Source organism: Centropristis striata, chromosome 11, assembly GCF_030273125.1.
Source record: "Centropristis striata isolate RG_2023a ecotype Rhode Island chromosome 11, C.striata_1.0, whole genome shotgun sequence".
Classification (NCBI taxonomy): Eukaryota; Metazoa; Chordata; class Actinopteri; order Perciformes; family Serranidae; genus Centropristis; species Centropristis striata.
This window is the reverse complement of record NC_081527.1, coordinates 22,755,486-22,779,461: the sequence shown is the minus strand read 5'-3', so window position 1 is coordinate 22,779,461 and position 23,976 is coordinate 22,755,486. Positions and strand designations below refer to the sequence as shown.

General features: G+C 45.0%; 3 protein-coding genes across 3 annotated transcripts; 1 reads left to right on the top strand and 2 right to left on the bottom strand.

Annotated features, from left to right (window-relative positions):
• Positions 1 to 1,996: 1,996 nt before the first annotated feature.
• Positions 1,997 to 10,452, bottom strand: riok1 (RIO kinase 1 (yeast)). Its single transcript, XM_059345358.1, has 17 exons — positions 10,274 to 10,452; positions 8,475 to 8,661; positions 8,309 to 8,396; positions 8,114 to 8,183; positions 7,975 to 8,017; positions 7,792 to 7,884; positions 7,433 to 7,545; positions 7,238 to 7,318; positions 5,159 to 5,245; positions 4,951 to 5,088; positions 4,389 to 4,492; positions 4,189 to 4,295; positions 4,034 to 4,099; positions 3,329 to 3,436; positions 3,203 to 3,256; positions 2,897 to 3,034; positions 1,997 to 2,821 (listed from the first exon to the last, which is right to left on the bottom strand). The coding sequence occupies exons 1-17, from the start codon at positions 10,324 to 10,326 to the stop codon at positions 2,711 to 2,713; spliced, it is 1,641 nt and encodes a 546-aa protein (XP_059201341.1). The 5' UTR covers positions 10,327 to 10,452; the 3' UTR covers positions 1,997 to 2,710.
• A 633-nt stretch (positions 10,453 to 11,085) lies between these two features.
• rpp40 (ribonuclease P/MRP 40 subunit) lies at positions 11,086 to 16,901 on the top strand. The gene is made up of 8 exons (XM_059344802.1): positions 11,086 to 11,299; positions 12,962 to 13,106; positions 13,198 to 13,266; positions 13,405 to 13,500; positions 13,593 to 13,715; positions 13,847 to 14,024; positions 14,102 to 14,236; positions 16,525 to 16,901. Exons 1-8 carry the CDS (start codon positions 11,183 to 11,185, stop codon positions 16,721 to 16,723), a joined length of 1,062 nt encoding a protein of 353 aa, XP_059200785.1. The 5' UTR covers positions 11,086 to 11,182; the 3' UTR covers positions 16,724 to 16,901.
• A 522-nt stretch (positions 16,902 to 17,423) lies between these two features.
• cdyl (chromodomain protein, Y-like) lies at positions 17,424 to 23,838 on the bottom strand. The gene is made up of 7 exons (XM_059344801.1): positions 23,502 to 23,838; positions 20,274 to 20,988; positions 19,802 to 20,055; positions 19,295 to 19,467; positions 19,000 to 19,210; positions 18,412 to 18,555; positions 17,424 to 18,323 (listed from the first exon to the last, which is right to left on the bottom strand). Exons 1-7 carry the CDS (start codon positions 23,523 to 23,525, stop codon positions 18,165 to 18,167), a joined length of 1,680 nt encoding a protein of 559 aa, XP_059200784.1. The 5' UTR covers positions 23,526 to 23,838; the 3' UTR covers positions 17,424 to 18,164.
• Between the last annotated feature and the right edge of the window lie 138 nt (positions 23,839 to 23,976).

Here is a 23,976-nt window from a genome sequence, read left to right as displayed (position 1 = left end):
AAAACTTCACCAAAAGTGTATCATATGACATTTATTGATTTCACTTAAAAAGGATGTAACGAAGGATGGCTATTGGCATAGTAATAACACTGTGTGTAAATTATATAACTTAAGATAAATAAATGACTTAGGCAATTTTTTGAACATGCCTTTGTGACTTAAGCAAGATATGGTAACACTTTATTATGAAGGTGTCTACATAAGAGTCACACAAGCCTGACAAGTATGATGTATTATGTACAAGTATTATGAGCATTAATGTTACTTCAAAGTCTCATTAATGTTCATGACACATCCCATGTCATGTTTATGACATGCTTATGTCACTCTTATGTAGACACCTTAGAGTAAAGTGTTACCAATATTAGTGTCAACAATAAAACACTGATAAACTAAACTGATAACTAAACAATCTCCCTCTAGCTCTTCTTTGCTGGGTTCTTATCTGATGCCTATGAATGTGGCAAATTGTCAAAGAAGTGATGATCTTAAAGGGGTAAAATCACATGATCTGATCTGAGGATGTAGGCGATTTTACCATAGGTGGCCGGCGTCATGAGGAGATGATTTGAGGAAAAAAAAAAAATTTTGACAAAAAATTACTCAGGCGATTATTTCAACAGTGTGACGATATTTAACTAGTAAATGTATTTAATCTTTATATAATATTTATTAAGAGTTAATATATATTTAAATTTTTAACCAGTTAATATATTAAATGTTCATATAATAATATATTATAATATATATTATTATATGAACATTTAATATGTGAACTGGTTAAATATTATTTAAATATATATTAACTCTTAATAAATATTATTATACGAACATTTAATATATTTACTAGTTAAATATTTGTGTGTCACTGGCTGTGTCCTAATGTCAAGGAAGGATGCTCAAACGGCTGGATTTGAAGGATACTGCGTCATCGACATCCACTGAAGGACCGTCCTAATGTCGAGGATCCTCTGGAGGACAGAGTCCTTCTTCCATAGATATATATATATAAACACTAGATGGCTCACGCTCACTGTTAGCCAATGGAGACCGACATCCGTACACGGCGGCCATCTTACCACAGGCATTAGTAATATTTCTATTATAATAACAATAATGAATATTTATATTGTTATTTATATATAAAATAAATACATATATGTTAATGTTATGTGTCATTATTGTTATCATTATAATAGAAATATTACTAATATAATATACATGGAATGATTTATATAAATGTTTTATAAATTATTTAATGTAGGCTAACTACCTTGTGTGTGTAGGCCTATAGCTATAGCTCTACCTATCTGCTTAATATTTTTTTATTAAAGTCTATGGTTAAAATTATTCTTCAGTATGCAGGCACATAACCACAACTCTGAGGTTTATAACAAACCAAACCATTTGAAAATCGGTTTAAATTAAGCAAACTATGGTTATTTAAATGCTACGTGCACCATGACTGATGTTACAGTATGAGTGGGTGAGCTGCCTGTGGTAAGATGGCCGCCGTGTACGGATGCTGGTGACTCCGGAGGATAGAGGAGGCATATCGGAGGAGGCACAAGCGAGGATACGCGAGAGCATCCTATGCGGAAGTTATTTAGCGGTGGCCCCGCCCCCTGACTTATTGAATAGACGCAGCAGCTGATCTGACTGATGTTATACATCGCAACATCGCTGTAGTTTCATACCGGAGTGAAGACAGATCACAGATTAAACTAAAGTGTGTCACCACAAGTTTTATATTTTATTTATGTGATTCACCATGTAGTTAAAATCTGTTTTATTGTGACTCTGAACAACAAAAACATCACAAACGTATGTCTACATTTATAATAAATTAAGAGAAAGAGCGCTCTTTCTCTTGCTCTTTTTTTTCCCCATTCGTTACGCTTCAGAGGGAAGGACGTCCCATGGCTGCGTCTCATGTCGTCTGTTAGGGGGATAGAGGAGGATGGAGGAGGCGAAAATTAAGAGCTTTGGGATGCACTGCATGTCTCTTAAATCGTTTCCCCTCTCCTCGCTTCCCTCACTTGCGTCTCTCCATGCATCCCCAGTGGGTGGGACTAAGGCGCAAGTGAGGGAAGCAGGGATGCGAAATAGACGACATGAGACGCAGCCATTGCCTTCTTCTGCCCAAATTCCAAGGATGCATGTGTGTATCCTCCGTGCGCTCCGACTACCCATAATGCCTTGCGCACACCGGTCTACCGGGAGATTTAAAAATGGCGAGCGTAGAAACAGCGACGCCGGCTGCGCAATATGCATTTAAATATATAAGTATTTTCAGTTTACACTGAATGTTGTCACATAACTTACAAAACGTGTGTACCAAGGAAGGACCCTTGACTTTGGGATACAGCTAGTGTGTGTGTCTCAGGCTCTGATTGGCTGAAACACGATGACCTCTGAGTCATACTGAACTTTCAAATCTTTATCGACAACCAGCGATTAACAATCAGTGATGACACGTACGGTGACATCATCAGAGACGCTACTTCACAGAGTGTCCCACAACACTGATAACACACACACATACATACAGATATTTGATATCAGCAGATAAAACAGAAGTTGGTCTTACAGATCACTCTATGATAAACGATTTTTCGGATTAAATATTTTATTATTAAAAGTTTCTTCAGACAGTTACAGCGCTCATCAACGACCTGCTGTGATTGGCTGACAGACAGAGAGGAAGTCATCATTTTCCTTTCTTCATCTTGGACACCTTCTCCTTCCTCTTCTTCACGTGTTTCGGGACTTTGTTTTTCCTTTTTTCTCTCTGAGCTTCTTTCACCATTTTCTTCTTCTCCTGAAACAATAAAACAAACATGAGACATGTCTCCCCGTCCCGCCGGAAGACAGACGTTCATCACGTGTCCAGTACCTTCCTGTCCTCTGAGACGTCCCCACTCTGCTGCTGGTCCCCGTGGTCCCCGTCTTCACTCTGCTGCTGGTCCCGATCCTCCTCGTCCCCTTCGTCCTCTGAGGACAGAGACGGGTCTTCCTGCAGGAGCACGGGGACCTAAGGAGACAAACCTGTTCAGTCTGTGTGTCCATCCCGCTGACTGCATAGAAGTCTATGAGAAAGCAATGTCTGAGGCTTTTATTGTGAAACATCCGTGCAGGAAGTGTTAAGTGCTCAAGTGTTATCTGCAGGTACATGTCCTGTAGGACTAAGCTAAGCTGGTACCGTCTGGGCTCCAGAGAGGTCCTTCTTCAGTCCAGTCAGTGTCCGGTACAGAACCTGAACACACAAAACAGGAAGTCACTCACAGTTTCACACTAAAAGTCGTACTCTAATGTTTGTGTTTCTTACGTTGTCGTCGTGTCCACTGGCCGACTCGTCCTCCCTAACCTGCTCCACGTCTCGCTCGTAGTGACTCACCTCCGTCAGGGTCCGCGGGATGAACGCCCTCTTAAAAACCTGAGGGTGAGACAGGTGGAGTATGCGGTGAGACAGGTGGAGAGGGGGTTGGACAGGTGGAGGAGGGGGTGAGACAGGTGGAGACAGGGTGAGACAGGTGGAGGAGAGGTGAAGGAGGGGTGAGACAGGTGGAGGACGGGGTGAGACAGGTGGAGGAGCAGGTGAGACAGGTGGAGGACGGGTGAGACAGGTAGAGGAGGAGGTGAAGGAGAGGGTGATACGGATGGAGGAGGGGCTGAGACAGGTGAAGGACGGGGTGAAACAGGTGGAGGAGGTGAGACAGGTGGGGGCGGGGGTGAGGCAAGTGGAGGGGGTGAGATGTATGAAGGGGGTGAGACGGGTCGAGGACAGGGTGAGACACGTGGAGGACAGGGTGAGACAGGTAGAGGAGGAGGTGAAGGAGAGGGTGATACAGGTGGAGGAGGGGCTGAGACATGTGGAGGACAGGGTGAAACAGGTGGAGGAGGTGAGACAGGTGGGAGCAGGGGTGAGGCAGGTGGAGGGGGTGAGATGTTTTAAGGGGGGGAAGACAGGTGGAGGACGGGGTGAGACAGGTGGAGGAAGGGGTGAGACAGGTGTTCGAGTTTCCTGTCTCACCTCCTCGTCCACAGCATCCTGATTTGACCTCTGATCTGACGTCCGTTCAGCTGCTATCACCATCACCTGCGCGCACGCACACACACACACACACACACACACAGTTACTGCCTGTGTCTTGGTCACATGACGGCGTCTCTGTAATCCGAGCAGACCTTCTCCAGGTACTGGTCGATGTTGCTGCAGGTGATTGAAGGGTCTGTGATGAAGTCGAACAGCTCCCTGACCGTCATCACTGCCACGCCACGCCTCACGAAGAACTCTGGAACAGAACGCACCGATCAGCTGACAGGTAGAACCGGCGGTAGAACCGGCGGTAGAACCGGCGTTTCTGGCGGTCGAACGGAGAACTCACCGTTGACGTTGCTGCAGTCCTTCCTGAGGAACTCCAGGGCGTGCGGATGGTCATGTTCCACCGACTGCGATACATCAATGATGTAAGCGTCTCCATCGTGATACCTGCGGACAGGTGACCGGTCAAAGGACTTTTAATTTGAAGGGGAACGTTTAGTGGGCACGGTCTCTTACAGCAGGTTCCACCTGTAAGTCAGATCACGGTCTACCTGTCAGTCATATCCAGTTCTACTGGGTTCTACCTGTCAGTCAAACGGGGTATACTGGGTTCTACCTGTCAGTCATATGCAGTTCTACTGGGTTCTACCTGTCAGTCAGATCAGGTTCTACTGGGTTCTACCTGTCGGTCATATCGAGTTCTACCTGTCAGTCGTATCAGGTTCTTCTGGGTTCTACCTGTCAGTCATATCAGGTTCTTCTGGGTTCTACCTGTCAGTCATATCCAGTTCTACTGGGTTCTACCTGTCAGTCAGATCGAGTTTACTGGGTTCTACCTGTCAGACATATTGGGTTATACTGGGTTCTATTTTTAAGGGGGATGTTTGGTGGGCATGGCCTCTTACAGCATGTTGAACTCGCTGAGGTCGGCATGGACGAGTCGGGCCTCCTGGAACATCTTCCTCATGTTCTGCAGAACCTGCAGGTAGAGTTCTCGGGCCTTTGACTCAGACAACGCCGCGTTCTTCAGCAATGGAGCCGGCCTGATGGGAGAAAATTATCAATACCTGTCGCCTCGATCAGTCTGATCAGCAATCAATAACCTGTTCTCACATGGTGTCTTTTCCAATGAAGCTCATCAGCAGAACATGACTTCTGAGCAGTAAAGGTTCTGGACTCGGGATCCCCGCCGTCTGCAGCCTGGAAAACACACACTGTAAGGTTCTACTGGGATCCACCCATCACTCATATAGGTTGGGTCATTGGGTTCTACCTGTCAGTCATATCGGGTTCCAACTCCCAGTCATATAGGTTCTACTGGGTTCCACCTGTCAGTCAGATCAAGTTCTACCTGTCAGTTATACAGGTTCTACTGGGTTCCACACATCCGTCATATAGGTTCTACTGGGTTCCACACATCCGTCATATAGGTTCTATTGGGTTCCACCTGTCAATCATATGAAGTTCCTCTGTGTTCAACCCGTCAGTGATATCAAGTTCTTCTGGGTTCTACATGTCAATCATATAGGTTCTACTGGGTTCCACCTGTCAGTCATATAGGTTCAACTGGGTTCTACCTTTCAGTCATATCGAGCTCCACCTGTCAGTCATATAGGTTCTTCTGGGTTCCAGCCATCAGTCAGATAGGTTCTGTTGGGTTTTACCTGTCAGTCATATCAAGTTCTTCTGGGTTCTACCTGTCAGTCATATAGGTTCTACTGGGTTCCACCTGTCAATCAGATAGAGTTCCACCTTTCAGTCATATAGGTTCTAATGGGTTCCACCTGTCAGTCATATAGGTTCTACTAGGTTTCACCTGTCAGTCAGATTGAGTTCCACCCGTCAGTCATATCGGGTTACACCTGTCGGTCATATCGGGTTCTACCTGTCAGTCATATCGGGTTCTACCTGTCAGTCATATCAGGTTCTACTGGGTTCTACCTGTCAGTCATATCGAGTTCTTCTGGGTTCTACCTGTCAGTGATATAGGTTCTACTGGGTTCCACCTGTCAGTCAGATTGAGTTCCACCTGTCAGTCGGATAGGTTCTAATGGGTTCCACCTGTCAGTGATATAGGTTCTACTGGGTTCTACCTGTCAGTCATATCGGGTTCCACCTGTCAGTCATATAGGCTCGACTGGATTCCACCTGTCAATCATATCGAGTTTACTGGGTTCCACCTGTCAGTCATATCAGGTTCTAGTTGGAAGTCATATCGAGTTCTACTGGGTTCCACCTGTCAGTCAGATAGGGTTCTCCCTGTCAGTCAGATCAAGTTCTATTGGGTTCCACCTCTCGGTCATATCGGGTTCCACCTGTCAGTCTTATCAGGTTTTACCTGTCAATCATATCAGGTTCTACTAGGTTCTACCTGTCAGTCATATCGAGTTCTAGTGGATTCTACCTGACAGTCATATCATGTTCCACCTGTCGGTCATTTCAGGTTCAACTGGGTTCTACCTGTCAGTCATATCAAGTTCTACTGGGTTCTACCAGTCAGTCATATCGGTTTCTACTGGATTCCACCTGTCAGTCAGATTGGGTTCTACGTGTCAGTCACAGAGTTTACTGGGTACGACGTGCCAGTCATATCAGGTTCTACTGGGTTTTACCTGTCAGCCATATTGAGTTTACTGGGTTCTACCTGTCAGTCATTTCGGTTTCTACTGGATTCCACCTGTCAGTCAGATCTGGTTCTACGTGTCAGTCATAGAGTTTACTGGGTTCAACCTGCCAGACATATCAGTTTCTACTGGGTTCTACCTGTCAGTCATATTGAGTTTACTGGATTCGACCTGTCAATCATATCAGGTTCTACTGGGTTCTATCTGTCAGACATATTGGGTTCTACCTGACAGTCAGATTGGGTTCTACCTGTCCGTCATATCGGGTTCAACTGGGTTCTTCCTGTCAGTCAGATCCAGTTCTTCTGGGTTCTACCTGTCAGTCATATCGGGTTCAACTGGGTTCTACCTGTCAGTCAGATCCGGTTCTACTGGGTTCTACCTGTCAGTCATACAGGTTCTACTGGGTTCCACCTGTCAATCAGACCTGGTTCTACTCGGTTCCACCTGTCAGTCATACAGGTTCTACTGGCTTCCACCTGTCAATCAGACCGGGTTCTACTGGGTTCCACCTGTCAGTCATACAGGTTCTACTGGCTTCCACCTGTGTTAGTAAAAAGGTTCTGACCTGATGAGGTTCCTCATCTCCTTCTCTGCCCAGGTTCTCACCATCTTCCGGGGGTTTCCTTTACAGTAACCGTGACGGAACCTGCAGAACAACAGGACAACGCAGAACACAGCAAAGACTGATTTTATATTTTCTTTTTAATATTTAATGTTTAATCTGATGAACTTTAGACAGTTCTTCTTCGGTGGTGTTTACCTAAACTCCCCGCTGACGTATTTGTCGCGGTCTTTGAACAGCAGGATGGACGTCTTGTAGATCTTGATGGCGCGACAGCTTCCTGATGAGGTCACAGCGTGATACACGTTTGCCTGAAACACACAAACACACTCAGCAACAAAGAGGGGATCCCAATGAAACGCACATACACACTCAGCAACAAAGAGGGAACCCCACTAAAACACACAAACGCACTCAGCAACAAAGAGGGGACCCCACTGAAACACACTAACGCACTCAGCAACAAAGAGGGGACCCCACTGAAACACACAAACGCACTCAGCAACAAAGTGGTGACTGCGTGCTGGACTGTCATTGGCTGCTGGGCCTCAGCTGACCTCCTTGCCGGTGCTGATGCAGCCGTTGATCTCGCTGATGACGCCTCGACTCAACATCTTGAAGAGAATCATTCGAGTCCGAGGATCTAAAACCTGCAGAAGAAGAACCGATAGATTCAGGAACTGAACGATCGGATCAACAATTCCTGTCAGGCCTTTTCTAAATAAAAGCACGTAGCTCACCTGTTCCACTGTGGCTCTGTCTGACTTGTCCTTCACTCTGAACCTGCGGAAAACAGCCAATCAGATCGTTAGTCAGTCAGTCACATGACCTGTGATGTCACACATGACCTGTGATGTCACGATGCTGATGGAGACCTACGTGTCGTTTTCTTTCTGTTTCTGCATCGTCGTCACTTTATTGATCACAGAGTCGTCAAAGTCCAGTTTATCTGCAACGAGACGATGATGTCATCAACCTCAACCTGTCAATCACACAAGTGAGCGTGTGTGTGTGTGTGTGTGTGTGTGTGTGTGTGTGTGTGTGTGTGTGTGTGTGTGTGTTTGTGTGTGTTACCCAGGTTGATCTTGTGTTCGTATCTCCTCAGAGCTTTATCAGACGGAGTGGATGGCAGCATCTTATTGGATGGATTCTGTCTATTGGCCTGACAAAAAAATAAATAAATAAACACCCATCAGAGAGGAGATTCAGAGCTAACAGCAAATCATCATATGATGGTCACCTGACAGCTCTGACTCGTCCTGTTGTATCTCTTGGTCAGATCTCCTCCCGACAAACACCACGCCCAGTCTTCATCATCATCATCATCATCATCATCATCAACATCTTCATCCTCTTCTTCCTCCTGATGGTCTGACTGCGCCGCATTAACATCACTCTGACTCCCAACAGTCAACAGCTCTGATTGGCTGCAGACAGAAAAGAAACTTTTACCATTCACTGAAAACATTGTGTGTATGTGTGTGTGTATGTATGTATGTATGTATTACTTTACTGTAACAGACATAACATTTTTACTTTTGTACATTTCCAATGTAATCTCCCATAGAGTGGCAGGAGGAGAACATCCATTGGGTCAGGGCAGCCTTGTTTGACATATCCTGCAGGATTTGGGCTACAAACTATGTGTTCTGGAATGGTGGCAGGCCTCTACGATCGTTTGAAGACTCAATAGCCCCGTTACCATTACATGCATTAGTCCCAAGTCACCCCGCCCACTAACTTCGCCCTCTTAGATGGTGTGTCTCCACTTACAACAATTCCCTCGCGAGTTTTGGTGATTACGTAAACACCATGCGTCTATTTCAAAGCTACGTAATCATTTAGCGACTGTTTTGATCGTGACGACACAAAGGCGACCGGGCTAACTCTGAAGCGAAATCCTAAACAAAAACAAGAAGATGTCGACATGGAAGATCAGTTGGTTGCCGGTTTCCTGGTCATTGTGTTTATGCTCATGGCAATGGCGATCGTTATTAGGAAACAAGCACTGTTGTTGTTGGCCAGACTGCGTTAAGTCCTACTGACGTCAAGCCCGCACAAAAAAAACAAACGCGAAAATCGTCCAAACAGCGTGAAGGCAATTTATGGACGTTTCAAAAGAACTTGCCTCGGACTTGCCTCGGTACAAAATTCTCCCAGATCAATCTCCCATAGGGGCAGATTCTGGGTGTGTCCTCTCTCCATAACCCCACTCAATCAGATTAATTACTCTGGTTATGCATGAAATGGAAACTGGTCTTATCTCTGTTCTTGACCACATGTAGCTTTTATTTGTCTCTTCTGATTGGCCATTCCGATGGTTTGAGGCCATGGCCCCTTCAGATTGGCCCCTCTGGTGTGGACCGACCCTTGCCTCTTCTTATTGCCTCTGGTGGCAAGAGACACTGGGCTCTTTGGATTGGCCCTTATGGTTTTCCTCTGTCTGGCCCTTTTGGCTAGTGTTGGGAAATTCAGGTCTTTTTACGGACTCAGATCACTAACTCTCGGACAGTAAAATTACCTAATGTTTTTTTTTTTAAATCATGCAATGCAATTGTAATGCAACATTAGCATACATTCAACACTGTTATCCCACCGGTCACAATTGTTGCCATCAACATGTTTGCTCATTCTATGACCACACTATACAAAATTGAGTAATTGCAAATGCATGTATGAATACTAGACACCCTAAACATGATGTGTACCAAAAATATTTTCCTATCTCCAGCTTAACATACTTTACAAACTTATTTTGTGGGAGCTTTGATGAGGCCATCCTCTACTCATTATACAGGCAGGATGTAAACAGCTGTGGTCATGTGACAATTAACAGTAAATATGTGATACTGCACACATTTTATAGAGACCCTTTATTTTTTCAATATTTGCTGGAAATACATTAAGAAACATTTTTAGAGCCTTATAACTAAGAAATATTACGGTCACAATGGGATTAAATGGGTTAATGGTCCTTTTATAACTCTGAACCTGATCTGTTTACCTATAAACACATAAACAATAAACAGAAAGTCTCACCTGTCCTCCTCCGCGTCATCAAACTGTCCAGGTACACAGCTGATGGCCGACATGACGTCACACACCAACAGAGAAACCAGGGCCAGAACCAGAACCAGAACCAGAAACCAGGGCCAGGAACCGGTCCAAACTGAGCCTTCAGAGCAGCTGAGTTTCAAGCGGCAGCGTGTTGTCTTCACTTCCGGGTTCGAACACGTGTCTACGGCGGCTGATGAGGAGTTTTAGCGAAGCGGCTCCGTGCTGCCCCCTATCGGCCACAGACTGCTTAACCAGCTGAGTTTATTAAACGGGTTAACTAAAGAAGTTGGGACGTTGTGTGAAGTGTAAAAAAAACAAGAGATCTGAGATGGAAATATAAATGTAAATATAAAATAAATATAAATGTAAATATAAGCATGAATATGAATATAAACCTAAACATAAATATGATTATAAATAAAAACATACATATATCATGATAATACGTTTATTATTTTATTATCCATCTAGTATAGGCGCCCTTATACTCGGTTACATATACACACACTCATATACATATATATATATATATATATATATATATATACATATATCTATACATACACATAAATTATGAAGATAAATATAAACATAAATATAGATATTAAAACATTTAGTTTACATGTTTATATGTTTACTTGTTTACCTATTTAATTGTTTGCATGTTTACATGTACTTGTTTATATGTGTTATATATATATATAAATATATATATAAATAAATATATATAAATATAGATATATATATATATATATATACTCTTTGTTACTTAATGTTCCAGAGGCTTTTATGTTGAAAAGCGCTGGGAGGAAGTGTGTATAATGTGTGCTCGTTAGCTCCGTGTTCTGTGTTCTGAAGTTCTACTGGAGTTCTACAGGAGCGGGTCTGGAGATGACCGCGGATCTGGAGCGGACCCCCCGGACTCTGCTGACCGTGGATCGGTCCAGTTTCCGGGACGAGAAGAACCGGTTGAGCGCGCAGGTGGAGCAGCTGCACTTCAACCACAAGGTACCGTTAGCATGTTAGCCTAGCTCTGCCTGCTAACATGCCGAGCGGAATTTCAGAATAAAGGCCTGCCTGAGCCTCCAGCAGGGGCGCCTCCGCCCGGTCCAATGAGACTCTTTCACCTGATTTATACGTCAGAAGAAACATCAAAAATCTTGTCTCTTGTCTCTGATGTTACTCATGAATAAATAAATGTGTAAATAATGTCCGTCCAAAAGAAAGCCTGAAGGAGCAGGTGAGGTTTGATTGACAGGTGGCTGTCATCAGGACAGACAGTGGTGGAAGAAGTATTCAGATCTCTTAAGTAAAAGTACTAATACAACACTGTGAAATTACTCCACTACAAATAAAAGTCCTGCATTCAAAACTTATTGGTCCTTTTTTTTTTTTTTTTTTTTTTTTTTTTTTTTTTAGAAAATTGGTGGTTGTGTTTAGGGGGAGATAGCAGGTCAACAATAAATGCCACATAGAAGTGGTTACATCATCTGAAAGCTGTGAACCTGAAGATTTAATTGATGCGTGTCAAGTTGTTCTGGTCAAACATATCTAATAAATTTACTTATTAAAGTTATGAACCCCTTATACACCTGAATAGGTTTAAATAAATAAATATGTCCCTTTGAAGTCAATTTCCATGTTCCACTGTGTCCCATAAGTTGTTGCAACCATTTTTGGGTTGATACCATTTGTTATCCATATTTGTTGCTGATTTATGCAATTTTATTCATATGGAGAATGGATGAAAATGGTCAAAAAACCCTCCAGAATATTACATCAATATATCAAGACCTTTGGAACAACATAGAAGAATACATGTTGAGATTTGGTTTCAAAAACTTTGGTCATTTTGGAGATATGTTCTGTATTTTCAGCGATTGGATGACGAGCACTTCTGTTCTTCTCTTGCTGAGAGGGCTGTTGGAATTTTAATAGGTTAAGTAAAAGTACAAAGGTATCAGCATCAAAATGTACTTAAAGTCTCAAAAGTAAAAGTACTCGTTATGCAGAATGAATCCACTACGGTTGTTTTATATATTCCAAATATATTATTACATTATTTGTATTGATGCAATTATGTAAGCAGCATTTTCATTTTGTAAAGCCAGGACTCAACTATCTAATATACTGTTATGAGGTATCATTTAAAAACAAATGTGTAATCACTTTAAATTTATCATGTTTTTCATAATAAATCTTCAACCAAAAAGTAACTACAGCTGCCAGCTAAAAGTAGTGGACTAAAAAGTACAATATTTAACTCAAAATGTAGTGAAGTAGAAGTATAAAGTTACATAAAATGGAAATAGTCAAGAAAAGTGCAAGCACCTACACATTTTGATAAAGTACAGTACTCGAGTAAATGTACTTAGTTACTTTCCACCACTGAGGACAGAAGCAGAACAATGTGTATCCACGGCAACGAGTTCATCTGAACACAACTTCATCACCGTGACGACGGACGTCACCGTGACGACGGACGTCACCGTGACGACGGACGTCACCATGACGACGGACGTCACCGTGACAACGGTGTTATCAGTCTGAAACAAACTGATTCACAAATAAACAACAATCATATGAAGACAAATAAAATAAATAGAACATGTGATGCCATGTCAAACGTTGTCACTCACCTGAGGAGTGTCTGTTGTTTTACCTGTGCAGGTGTCTGTGCTGCTGCCTGAGTGTAGCTCCGCCCCCTCTCACCTGGACGCAGCAGTCAACAGTTTCAGCAGTTTCTACCTGATCAGGAAGCTGAACGTATATGAGCTGCTGGACAAACACTTCCTGGAGACCGCGGTGTACCACGGTAACACCTGGACATACCTGTATAGATATCTGTACACCTGTACACACACACCTGTACACCCGTACACCCAGCTGATGTTTCTGTGTTCCAGGAGGCGTGTGTGGTCTGTCCTACAGGATGAGGCTCGATGAAGATAACTGTGTCGCTCTGACGTCAGACGGTAAAACACCTGGTGTGATGTCACCTGTCTCTCTCTCTCTCTCTACCTGTCTGTTTGTCTGTCTGTAGGTCACCTGTCTCTCTCTCTACCTGTCTGTCTGTAGGTCACCTGTCTCTCTTTCTACCTGTCTGTCTGCAGGTCACCTGTCTCTCTCTCTGGATAAAGACTCCTTTGAGCTTTTGGGCGTTGAGGGGAAACCATCCAGATTCAACCACAGAACCAGCAGCAGATTCGGTCCGTGACATCAGTGACATCACAGTGACATCACAGTGACATCACAGCTCATGCTTCATGTATGTGTGTGTGTGTGTGTGCGCGCTCCACAGTGGTGTCTGTAGATTTGACTGACAGCAGCATGGCTCCAGGGGGGCGGGGCTACCAGCGACTCGTCACAGGTCTGACATCACGCCTTCACCTGCAGACCGACTTCCTACTGTCACTTCCTCCAGGTGAGACTCACCTGTTACCAGTGATGCTCAGTGTTGGCAGTGATGTCGATTTCCTATAAAAAAAGGTTAATTTAGTGATGTCATCAGCGGGGCTACACTCCCATATTACCCAGAACCCCCTCTGTCCGTAGGGGGCGGAACCTGTGTGACGGCCCTCCTGTCGCGTTACGATTGGTCGGAGCACAGACCGGAGGTGAGCCGCCGTTACCTGCCCGCGCTGCCCCGCCCCCTGCTGACCTCTGACCTGCAGGCATGTGACCCTCACAGCCTCCTGGAGTGGCTGGGCGCCGTGGACGCCGACGTGAGCTGGTGAGCTGCCGGACACCGTGACGACCTGCCGTCATGTGACCCGCCTGCTCCCACTGATTCTTCTTTTGTGGTTTCAGCGAGAACTCGTCCAGCAGCTTCCTGTCCACGCTGACGTGCCCTGAGCCGAAGACGGCAGCGAGCGGAGCACTGATCGTGTCCGTCAGTGGGCTGCTGCGTCCCGCCGATGTCCTGCAGCTCGTCCAGCAGCTCAGGTACGCTGACCTCTGTGGTGTTTTTGACCCTTTCACTGTTTGTACAGCGGAAGTGGTGTTGTTCTCCAGCCGTTCTGACTGACAAAGAAGCATTTATAAGCATTTAAGTCAAGTCAATTGTATTTATATAGCCTTAAATGGGCTTAAAGGGCTTTACAGACTGTACATGGTACGACACCCTCTGTCCTTAGACCCTTACATCGGCCTCAAAAACCCTTTTAACAGGGAAAAAGAAGAAGAAACCTCAGGGAGAGACAGAGGAGGGATTCATCTCCCAGGACGGACAGACGTGCAATAGGTGTCGTTGTACAGGGCAGATCAACAGAGTAGAATAGAGTAGATAGAGGTTAAAGGGGGAGAGGGGGGGAGAGACCGAGAAGAGTTGAGGTGATGAAGCGCCACCATTGGCCAGTAGTGATGGTGAGTGTAGAGTGGATCAGGAGAGGCCATCTGGCCCATCTGGGGCTGAACAAAATCAACGGCGGTGAGACCAGCAGGAGTGAGTGCCGAGCAGGACCACAGCTCAACACCCTATAAAAAAAAGAGAGAGAAAAGAAAAGTGCAAGTACTCTGGGAAAATACAAGCTTGTGACATGTATTATTGGGACATCAGAGAGAGAAGAAAAGAGGGGCCCGGTGTATCGTGTCCCCCGACACATTGGGCCTATAGCGGCAAAACTAGGGGCTGGTCCAAGGCCTCAGCCAGCCCTAACTATAGGCTTTGTCAAAGAGGAAAGTTTTAAGTGTTCAAAAATATAGCAGTGTCTGCCATTGACTTTACAAATTCAAAACTACTGAGCCTTTGCCATTCTGCTTATTCTTTGATCCATTTTGATGGTTGTCTTCCGTTTTCTGCCACGTGTCTCTGGTTTTGCTCTCCATTTTAAAGCATTGGAGATCATTTTAGCTTAACAGCCTATAATTGTTTGCACCTCTATAAGTTTTCCCCTCTCCAATCAACTTTTTAATCAAAGTACGCTGTTCTTCTGAACAATGTCTTGAATGACCCATTTTCCTCAGGCTTTTAAAGAGAAATGCATGTTCAACCCGTGCTGGCTTCATCCATAAATAGGGGCTATTTTTTTTAACACACCCCTTTCAACTTACTGCCCAATTGCACAGCCTTAAGAGCGTGATTAGCACAAATGCTGGGTCTTGTTGGTTTTCTGAGAATCTACTGCACCTACTGGTACCTTGTTTGCCATGTAGCAATAAAGAATATACTAAAAACCTGGATTAATCTGGTTAGTCACATTGGACTGCTATTATTTTGAACACTACTGTGTATATATAACTGGGTGTGGTCAGCATAACAATGAAAGTTAATCGAATGTTTTCTAATGATATTACCTAGAGGGAGCATATAAAGGGTGAATAAAATTGGTCCAAGCACAGAACCCTGTGGAACACCATGGTTAACATCAGTGTGCACTGAGGATTCATTGTTCACATGAACAAACTGGGAAAAGTCTGATAAGTACGATTTAAACCAGCCCAGTGCCGTTCCTCTAATGCCAATTACATGTTCCAGTCTCTGTAATAGGATACAATGGTCAATGGTGTCAAATGCAGCACTCAGATCTAGCAAGACAAGGACAGAAACAAGTCCTAGTGAGGGCCATAGGAATACATGGTTCAATAGAGCTGTGACTCCCTTTCAGCCTGGCTACAGTGCTGAAAAGAAATCTTGGGTTGTTCCTATTTTCCCTTAATTAATGACGAATAATAGGCTGATCTGGCTTTTCGGAGGGCTTTCTTATATGTTTTAAGACTGTCCTGCCAAGTTAGAAGAAATTCTAAGTTGAACGCCATTCCCTTTCGAGCTTTCGTGAAATTTTCTTCAGTTCACGGGTTTGAGAATTATACAATGGAGTTAATTTTTTCCGTTTTTTTTTTTTTTAAGTACACTTTGGCCCCAGGAGACTGCTTCTCCCCCTGTGTTGACAGACTACGGCCTGGCAGCCAACCAGGAACCAGTTACAGAGTCCACACGTTTAATCGCCTGCAGCTGACGCCACCTGTTGCTCTGAAATGGTCGTGATCCTGTCGGAATCCTAGAAAACTTTAGTCCACCGGTGGAATAGCGATTCGTACAACCGTATACACAACAACCAGACATGATGCTGGGAACAGTTTGCAAATGCTTATAAATGCTTTTTTGTCAGTCAGAAGGGCTGGAGAACAACACCACTTCCGTTGCCAGAATGCATGTGCATATTTTGTGACGTCGGCTGAAAAAGGGTCTATATTATCATAAAGTAGTAATAACCTCCTCACCTGTCCCGCAGGTCTCACCTGGAGCGGTCTCCGGCGGCGTCCTGGGTGGCGCTGACCGTTCACGGTTTTGTTGATAGTCCAGTGTCGTGGGGTGGTGCCGAGCACGGCGTCCTGAGAGGAGGAGAGAACTTCTACAGTCTGCTGCTGTTCAGAGACCAGAGCTACCTGCTGCACTTGGCCGCTGGTGCTCAGGACGCCTGCCCGCCCTGATGATGTCATCAGGCGCCAGGCGGGTTCGGGAAACCAAAATATCTATTCCCTTATTGTTTATATTTTCATTATTTTGTAATTACTTTTTACTTGTATGAATATTTAATTTGTTGAAACAGTGAAAGTTTGTTTTACCAGCATTTAGAAATATTTCAGTAATAAATAATAAAACAATGATAAAAATGTATAAAGTTGTTTGGTGGATTTATTTTAGTTTCTAGACTTCAGAGAGGTTATCAGGAACTGTCTGATTAGCTTAGCTTAGCATCAAGAGGAATATTATTACATTCAAAAAGAACTGAGTTCAGGTTTTAGAGTTCAGTCTACAGACAGAGAACTAAACTGTTTAAGTTCTTAATGAATAAAATAATAAGAAACTGAAACTGCTGCAGCTCCATGGTGGTGTGGTGGTCAGAGGGTCGGGGTTCGACTTCGGCCTGCAGCTCTTCTGTGTGGAGTTCTCATGTTCTTCCGTGTCAGCGTGGGTTCTCCAGCTTTCTCCCACAGTCCAAAAACATGCACTGAAGTTTAATTGGTGACTCGAAATTACCCGTAGGAGTGTATGAGAGCGTGTCTATGTGTCAGCCCTGTGATAGTCTGAGACCTGTCCAGGTGAACCGCCTCTCGGCTCGAGACCCGAGGAGGAGAAGAGGTTAATGAATTAATTAATGTTCTTGCTGCTGATTTGCTGGATGAAATAACTGACAACAAGAAGTGATTTACAGACAGAAAAATACAATTTAATTTCAGTTTAAAGTTTTTAAACTAAAAAACAATTATTCAGATGTGTCCCTGGTCCTGCTCAGACCTGGTCCTGGTCCTGGTTATAAGATCTGTGAAACATCGTCTTATGACCAAACAGGAAATATGATGTCACCTTTAGTTCACTTCCTCTTCCTCCTCCAGGTAGAAATTCATCAGAGGTCAAAGGTCACCTCCACTTAAAGGAACAGTCCAACATTTTATACATCGTCTCGTTCTCACAGAGGTCCTACTGTTAGCCTAGTTTAGCACAAAGACTAGAGGCAGGGGGAACCTGTTAGCATAGCTTAGCACAAAGACTGGAAGCAGAGGGAAACTGTAAGCCTAGCTTAGCACAAATACTGGAAGCAGGGGGTAAAAGAAAGCCTAGCTTAGCTCAAAGACTGGCAGCAGAGAGAAACTGTTAGCCTAGCTTAGCATGGATCAGATGCGAGAACCAGACGATGAAAAGAACGTCAGAGATTATAATTTAAATGTCGTCAGAACCGCTTTCCTGTCCAACTCAGAGCTGCCGAGTTCTGCTCCCATTCAGTTCCTAGTCCAGGTCCTGGTCCCGGTCCATGTCCTGGTTCAGATCCTGGTCCTCGTTCACATCCAGGTCCAGGTCCAAGTCCTGATTCAGATCCTAGTCCAGGTCCTGGTTCAAATCCTGTTCCTGTTCCAGCTCCTGGTCCAGGTCCTAGCAGAGCTCGGTCCTCCTCTGCAGGTACTGCAGAATGGAGTCGGTTCCCTGCGAGGAGCCCCAGACTCTCTTCAGGGCTTCACATTCGCGCTCGTTCACTTGTTCCAGAGCGCCGCGGCTCGTGTTCCTCATCAGAGCTTTGGACTCCCGCAGAACCTGCAGGACAGGAAGCAGAACCAGAACTGACAGGTGAGGATCGAAAACACAGAACCGAACAAGGGTCGCAGCGTGTATATTTACTGACCAGCGAGTCGACTGTCACCAGCTCTTTGACTCGCAGCATCACTTCCTGTGTGAAGGTTCCCGGCCAGAGAACCTGAGACACCAGACCTTTCGAACACGCCTCCTGCGCTGTCAGCTTCCTGCCACTCAGCAGCAGCTCATTAGCCTGCAGCAGAACATTCGAATTAGAACAGAACGTTAGAATTAGAGCAGAATGTCAGACTGAGAACAGAACATTAGACTGAGAATAGAAAGTTAGACTGAGAATAGAACAATAGACAAAGAACAGAACAATAAAACTTTGAACAGAACGTTAGAATTAGAGCAGAACGTCGGACTGAGAACAGAACATTAGACTGAAAAACATAATGTCAAACTGAGAACAGAACATTAGACCGAGAACAGAACATTAAACCAAGAACAGAACAGTAGACTGAGAACAGAAGGTTAGACTGGGATCAGAACATTACACTGAGAACAGAACGTTAGACCGAGAACAGAACAGTAGACTGAGAACAGAACGGTAGACTGAGAACATTAGACTAAGAACAGAACATTAGACTTGGCGAGGAACAGAACGACGTGGTGATGTCATGGCGGGCGGACTCACCGAGGCTAGGCCCATGATGCGGGGGAAGGTGAAGGTCGAGCAGGCGTCGGGCGTCTGGCCGTAGGCGGCATATGGCGTCTGGAACCACGCCTTCTCATTGGCCCACACCACGTCGCAGAGCGGCAGGATGGCAGCACCAAGGCCGAGCGCCGGCCCGTTTACTGCCGCCACGATCGGCTTCCTGAACTGGACAAAAGTGTTGACGAAGGTCCTGAAAAGGAGACAGAGGTTAGAGGTTAAGGCTGGCAATGGCGCCGCTACCTGATGACATCACTGAGGGCCGCCGTGGGAATACCTAATGGTTTCGGCCATCTTGATGCTCTCCTTCTTCCTGTCGTCTGTCAGACGCCTGATGAAGTACAGGAAGTCAAGGCCGCAGCAGAACACGCTGCCGACTGCGCCGAGTAACACCAGCTTACTGTCGTCTGACGCTGCGGTCGCCATGGCACTCTGGATCTCTTTCATCACCTGACGACAGGTAAATAGGTTTAATCACCGGTTTACCTGTGGGGGCAGGTCCTACTTGTGGGGGCAGGGTCCACCTGTGGGGCCTACCTGAGGGGTCTACCTGTGGGGACGGGGCCTAGCTGTGGGGCCTACATGTGGGGGTGATGGCCTGCCTGTGGGGGCGGGGCCTATCTGTGGCCAGTGTCTACCTGTGGGGGCGGGGCCTAGCTGTGGGGCCTACATGTGGGGGTGGGGCCTATCTGAGTGGTCTACCTATGGAGGGCCTACCAGTGGGGTCTACCTGTGGGGGCGGGGTCGTCCTGTAGGGGTGGGGCCTACCTGCGGTCTACCTCACCTCGGGGTTCAGCGTGTTGTTCTCGGAGCTCTTGGTGGACAGCAGGATGTGGGTGAACCCGTCCTGTTTCTTGACCACGATGTCGCGGTATCGGTAGGCGCTCTCCGTCTGCCGAACGCTGAACCGCAGACGTTTGTCGAAGGCTGAACGCTCCTCCAGCCGCCGCTTCCCCAGCGCACCAGTCGCCCCAGTGACGGTGCTTTGCACACTCGACATCCCGTTAGCGGCAACGGCCTCCATCATTGGCGAGTCGACTGCAAGCATCCAGGACATAAATAGACAATAGTAGTTAATAGACAGTAATAAAAAATATCCTCTGAAAGCTCCAAAATATCAGGACTTTTCAATAAAACAGAATATTTTTAAATTAGCCATTAAATCCTCCACGACCTCTGACCTGTGACATCATGAGGCAGCTGTGTGATCTCTGACCTGTGACATCATGAGGCAGCTGTTTGACCTCTGACCTTACCTGTGCCGCTGAGGGAGCGCATGGCAGCAGGTGTGATGGGCCCTGGGGGCGGGGCGGGGGGGTTCTGGCTGCGGGGTCTGGTCCCCATGCGGGCCCTCTCCTCCCCAGGGCCCAGCTGGACTCCGGCAGGCTTCTCCAGCAGCGCCACCTCTGGGGGGACCAGGTGCGCCTCCTGAGCGCCGGCCTCCAGGCCGTGAGCCGCCTCGCTGTGCGAGTCCTCCGAGTCCAGCCGGCTGTTGATCGGACTCTTGGGGACCAGGATCTTGATGCCGGTTTTGGACAGGTCCACGCTGCGGCGGGCTGAGCCCACCGGAGACGCTGACATCAGGCTGCCGCTGAACCTGGCAACCGGCGAGGGCTGCAGGGAGCTGACAGAGGCAGGGCGGGGCGGCCCGGCAGGGAGGAGCTGAGGTCTCACTTGCTCACAGCCACTGAAACCTGCGCTGAGGTTGTTGCGAGCAGCGGCAGGGGACCTGCAGGGCAATCTGTGGGCGGGGCTGGACAGGTGGCTGGGCGAGCTGCGGGTGGAGCGCAAGAAGGTGGCGTCTCTCTGCCGCTCGCCGTACTGACGGTTAAAGTCGTGGACGTAGATCATACAGGTGGACAGGTGACCCTCAGGCTCCCAGGTGTCCCCCTCCGAGCCGTACCCCCTCCACCTGACCAGGTACTCCACCTTCCCCTTCTTATTCTTCCTCCGGTCCACGATACGCTCCACCTACAGCACACACACATCCACACTTACAGATCTGACATAATGCTCCACCTGCAGCACCTCACTGCTGACATCATCAAACTACAGAAAAGTCTTTGTGCCGTCAGAATGAACTTGTTCATTTTTGTGATTCATTTTAAATATTTACTGGTTTAAAAACAATTTGCAGTGAATACAAAACCAGCAGGCACAGTTTATTATTATTATCATTATTTTTTAAATTATTATTATCATCATCATCATCATCATCATTATTATGTTATCTAAGGGGTCTAAATAAATGGAGCGTGGAGCTCTTCAGAGACTTTCAGTTCCGTCCAAACAGTTTATTCGGCAGAAAAGTTGACAGCAACAAAACTGATTCTAACTGGCTCAGAACATGACAACTACGGGGATTTGTACCAGAAGAACAAGAAAAAAACATTAACGTCGTAGAGAGGACGGTCGCAAAGCATCATGGGACACATTAGAGGAGTGAATCAGCGTATTGGCCCATGACATGACATTATTGTGATATGGTGAGTATTGGTACAATATATTCTCAGTGTATTCATCTCACTTCAGTCTTTTTATTTGTCCACAATAAGAGTCAAACCCACAGTCTGACCAACAAAGTATTCAGTTAAACTAAACTGAACTGATATCAAACATGTATGGATGACAACAACAGCAGCATTTTATCAAACTTTCACAAACAACAAGCTTCACTGCTAAAAATGTTTCTGAATCAAACAGAAAAAAAGACAAACTTTGCAGCGTTATTTCCACAACTTCCCTACACCACACGGAGCCTATAGATTCCTTACATCTTATAGTGTGATTCCTGGATCTCCAGGAGATTCATAACAGTGAGAAAAACAAAAATGGTGAAAATACTGACGGCCAAACGCTAAATTATCTGTATTATCAATTATCTATATTATCAGTTATTATCGGTATAATCAGTCATTATCTGTTATTATCAGTTATTATGTGCATTATCAGTTATTATCAGTTATTATCTGTATTATAAGTTAGCTCTTATAATATTGCCAAAAATGCTTTCTGTTCGAGGCCAGAAATTTCACTCTGCCAACCTCTGGATGCTTTCACTCTGCCAGAAGATTCCACAGCTGTTAATTCCGTTGATTGCTCTGCTCTGATTGGTCGACCCCACGCTTTGATGTTTTGATGTGATTACAGTTACAGATACACGCGCACGCACACACACACACACACACACACTGGTCATTTAATGTAATAACAGTTAAAGATACACGCACGCACACACACAATGGTCATTTAATGTAATATCAGTTAAAGATACACGCACGCACACACACACACACACACACACACATATGCGCGCGCGTAAGCGCGCACACTCCTCCAGATACAAATGTTTCACACACACACATTTTGAGGTTAAAGGGCATAGGTTGCTGTATAAATAAATACTTGAAGAGGAATAGTATCATAACATTACTAGTATTAATTGTTTGAAATCTCTGAAGAATCTCATCATAGTGTACACACACCGGCAGTAGCTCCCGTGGCCCTTTCAAAATTTCCCCCAGAGGAAATTTTCTAGTTGTCTGTACTATCCGTTATTATCTGTATTATCAGTTATTATCTGTTATCAGTTATTACCTGTATTATCAGTTATTATCGGTATTATCTGTATTATAAGTTAATATCTGTATTATCAGTTATTATCTGTACTATCAGATATCAGTATTATCAGTTATTATCGGTATTATAAGTTAATTTTCTGTACTATCAGTTATTATCGGTATTATCAGTTATTATCTGTATTATCAGTTATTATCGGTATTATCTGTATTATAAGTTAATATCTGTATTATCAGTTATTATCTGTACTATCAGATATCAGTATTATCAGTTATTATCTGTACTATCAGATATCAGTATTATCAGTTATTATCTGTACTATCAGATATCAGTATTATCAGTTATTATCGGTATTATCAGTTATTTTCTATTATCAATTATCGGTATTATCAGTTATCAGTTATTCTCCGTTATTTTCTGTTATTTACAGTTATCTGTATTATCATTATTACAGTCACAAATCAGCAGCTTTATTAATGATTCAAACTGTAAACAAAACAAAATAACAACAAATATTAACTGATGATTTAACAGATTAACATGTTCACACACCAGCTGATATATTGACATCAGTGTTTAAATATCGGTCGGCTGTATTGATTATTAGGGAGATATTGATAGTATTATTGATTCTGACAGTTCTGTTACTGATTACAAAGCAATTAAAGTTTAAAACCAAACTTTCTCTGAACGTATTCACTTTATAAGCTAGCACTGAGCTAGCACTGAGCTAGCACTGAGCTGACACCGGCTTCTACAGGCTAGTCAAAGAAGCTAATCCGACCAGCAGTCTGACTGTAACGAGTCGAGCAGCTGCTAACTAACCAGTTTATTTCACTTTTCTGCTGTTGTTACAAAGTTAACTCGGGACTCTGCCGCTAGCTATTAGCATTAGCTCACATCACCTCGTAGAACTCTTCCGTAGCCATGGAGACTGTGCGCGTGCACGAGCAGCTTCCAGAAGCTTATTCAGGCGTGCGGCAGCATGAGACAGGTGGAGGTGAGTGTCCGCTGCCGGCTGCAGTCCGCGGGGTCAGCTGCACCGGGACGGGACGCACTTTATCTCAGGTAACTGTTAGCCGTTAGCTGTTAGCTCACCTGCTGTACGGAAACATCCGGCCTCACTGACGGCCTTCAAAATAAAAGCCCTCCGGCCCACTGATGTAAAGTTTGTCAGTAAAACTTCATTCAGATGAACCAACAAACACTTCAAGCTCTTCAAATCCGTGAAAATAATTAAAATCCAATAACACCAACAGAACCTGAACCTGATCCTCGGACCGGCCCAAACCAGAACTCGTCAGCTGGATTCTTCCAACATGAAGGAGAATCCAAGAATCATCAGGGACAGAAAACCCAAAGCTCTGTTCGTCCTCCGTC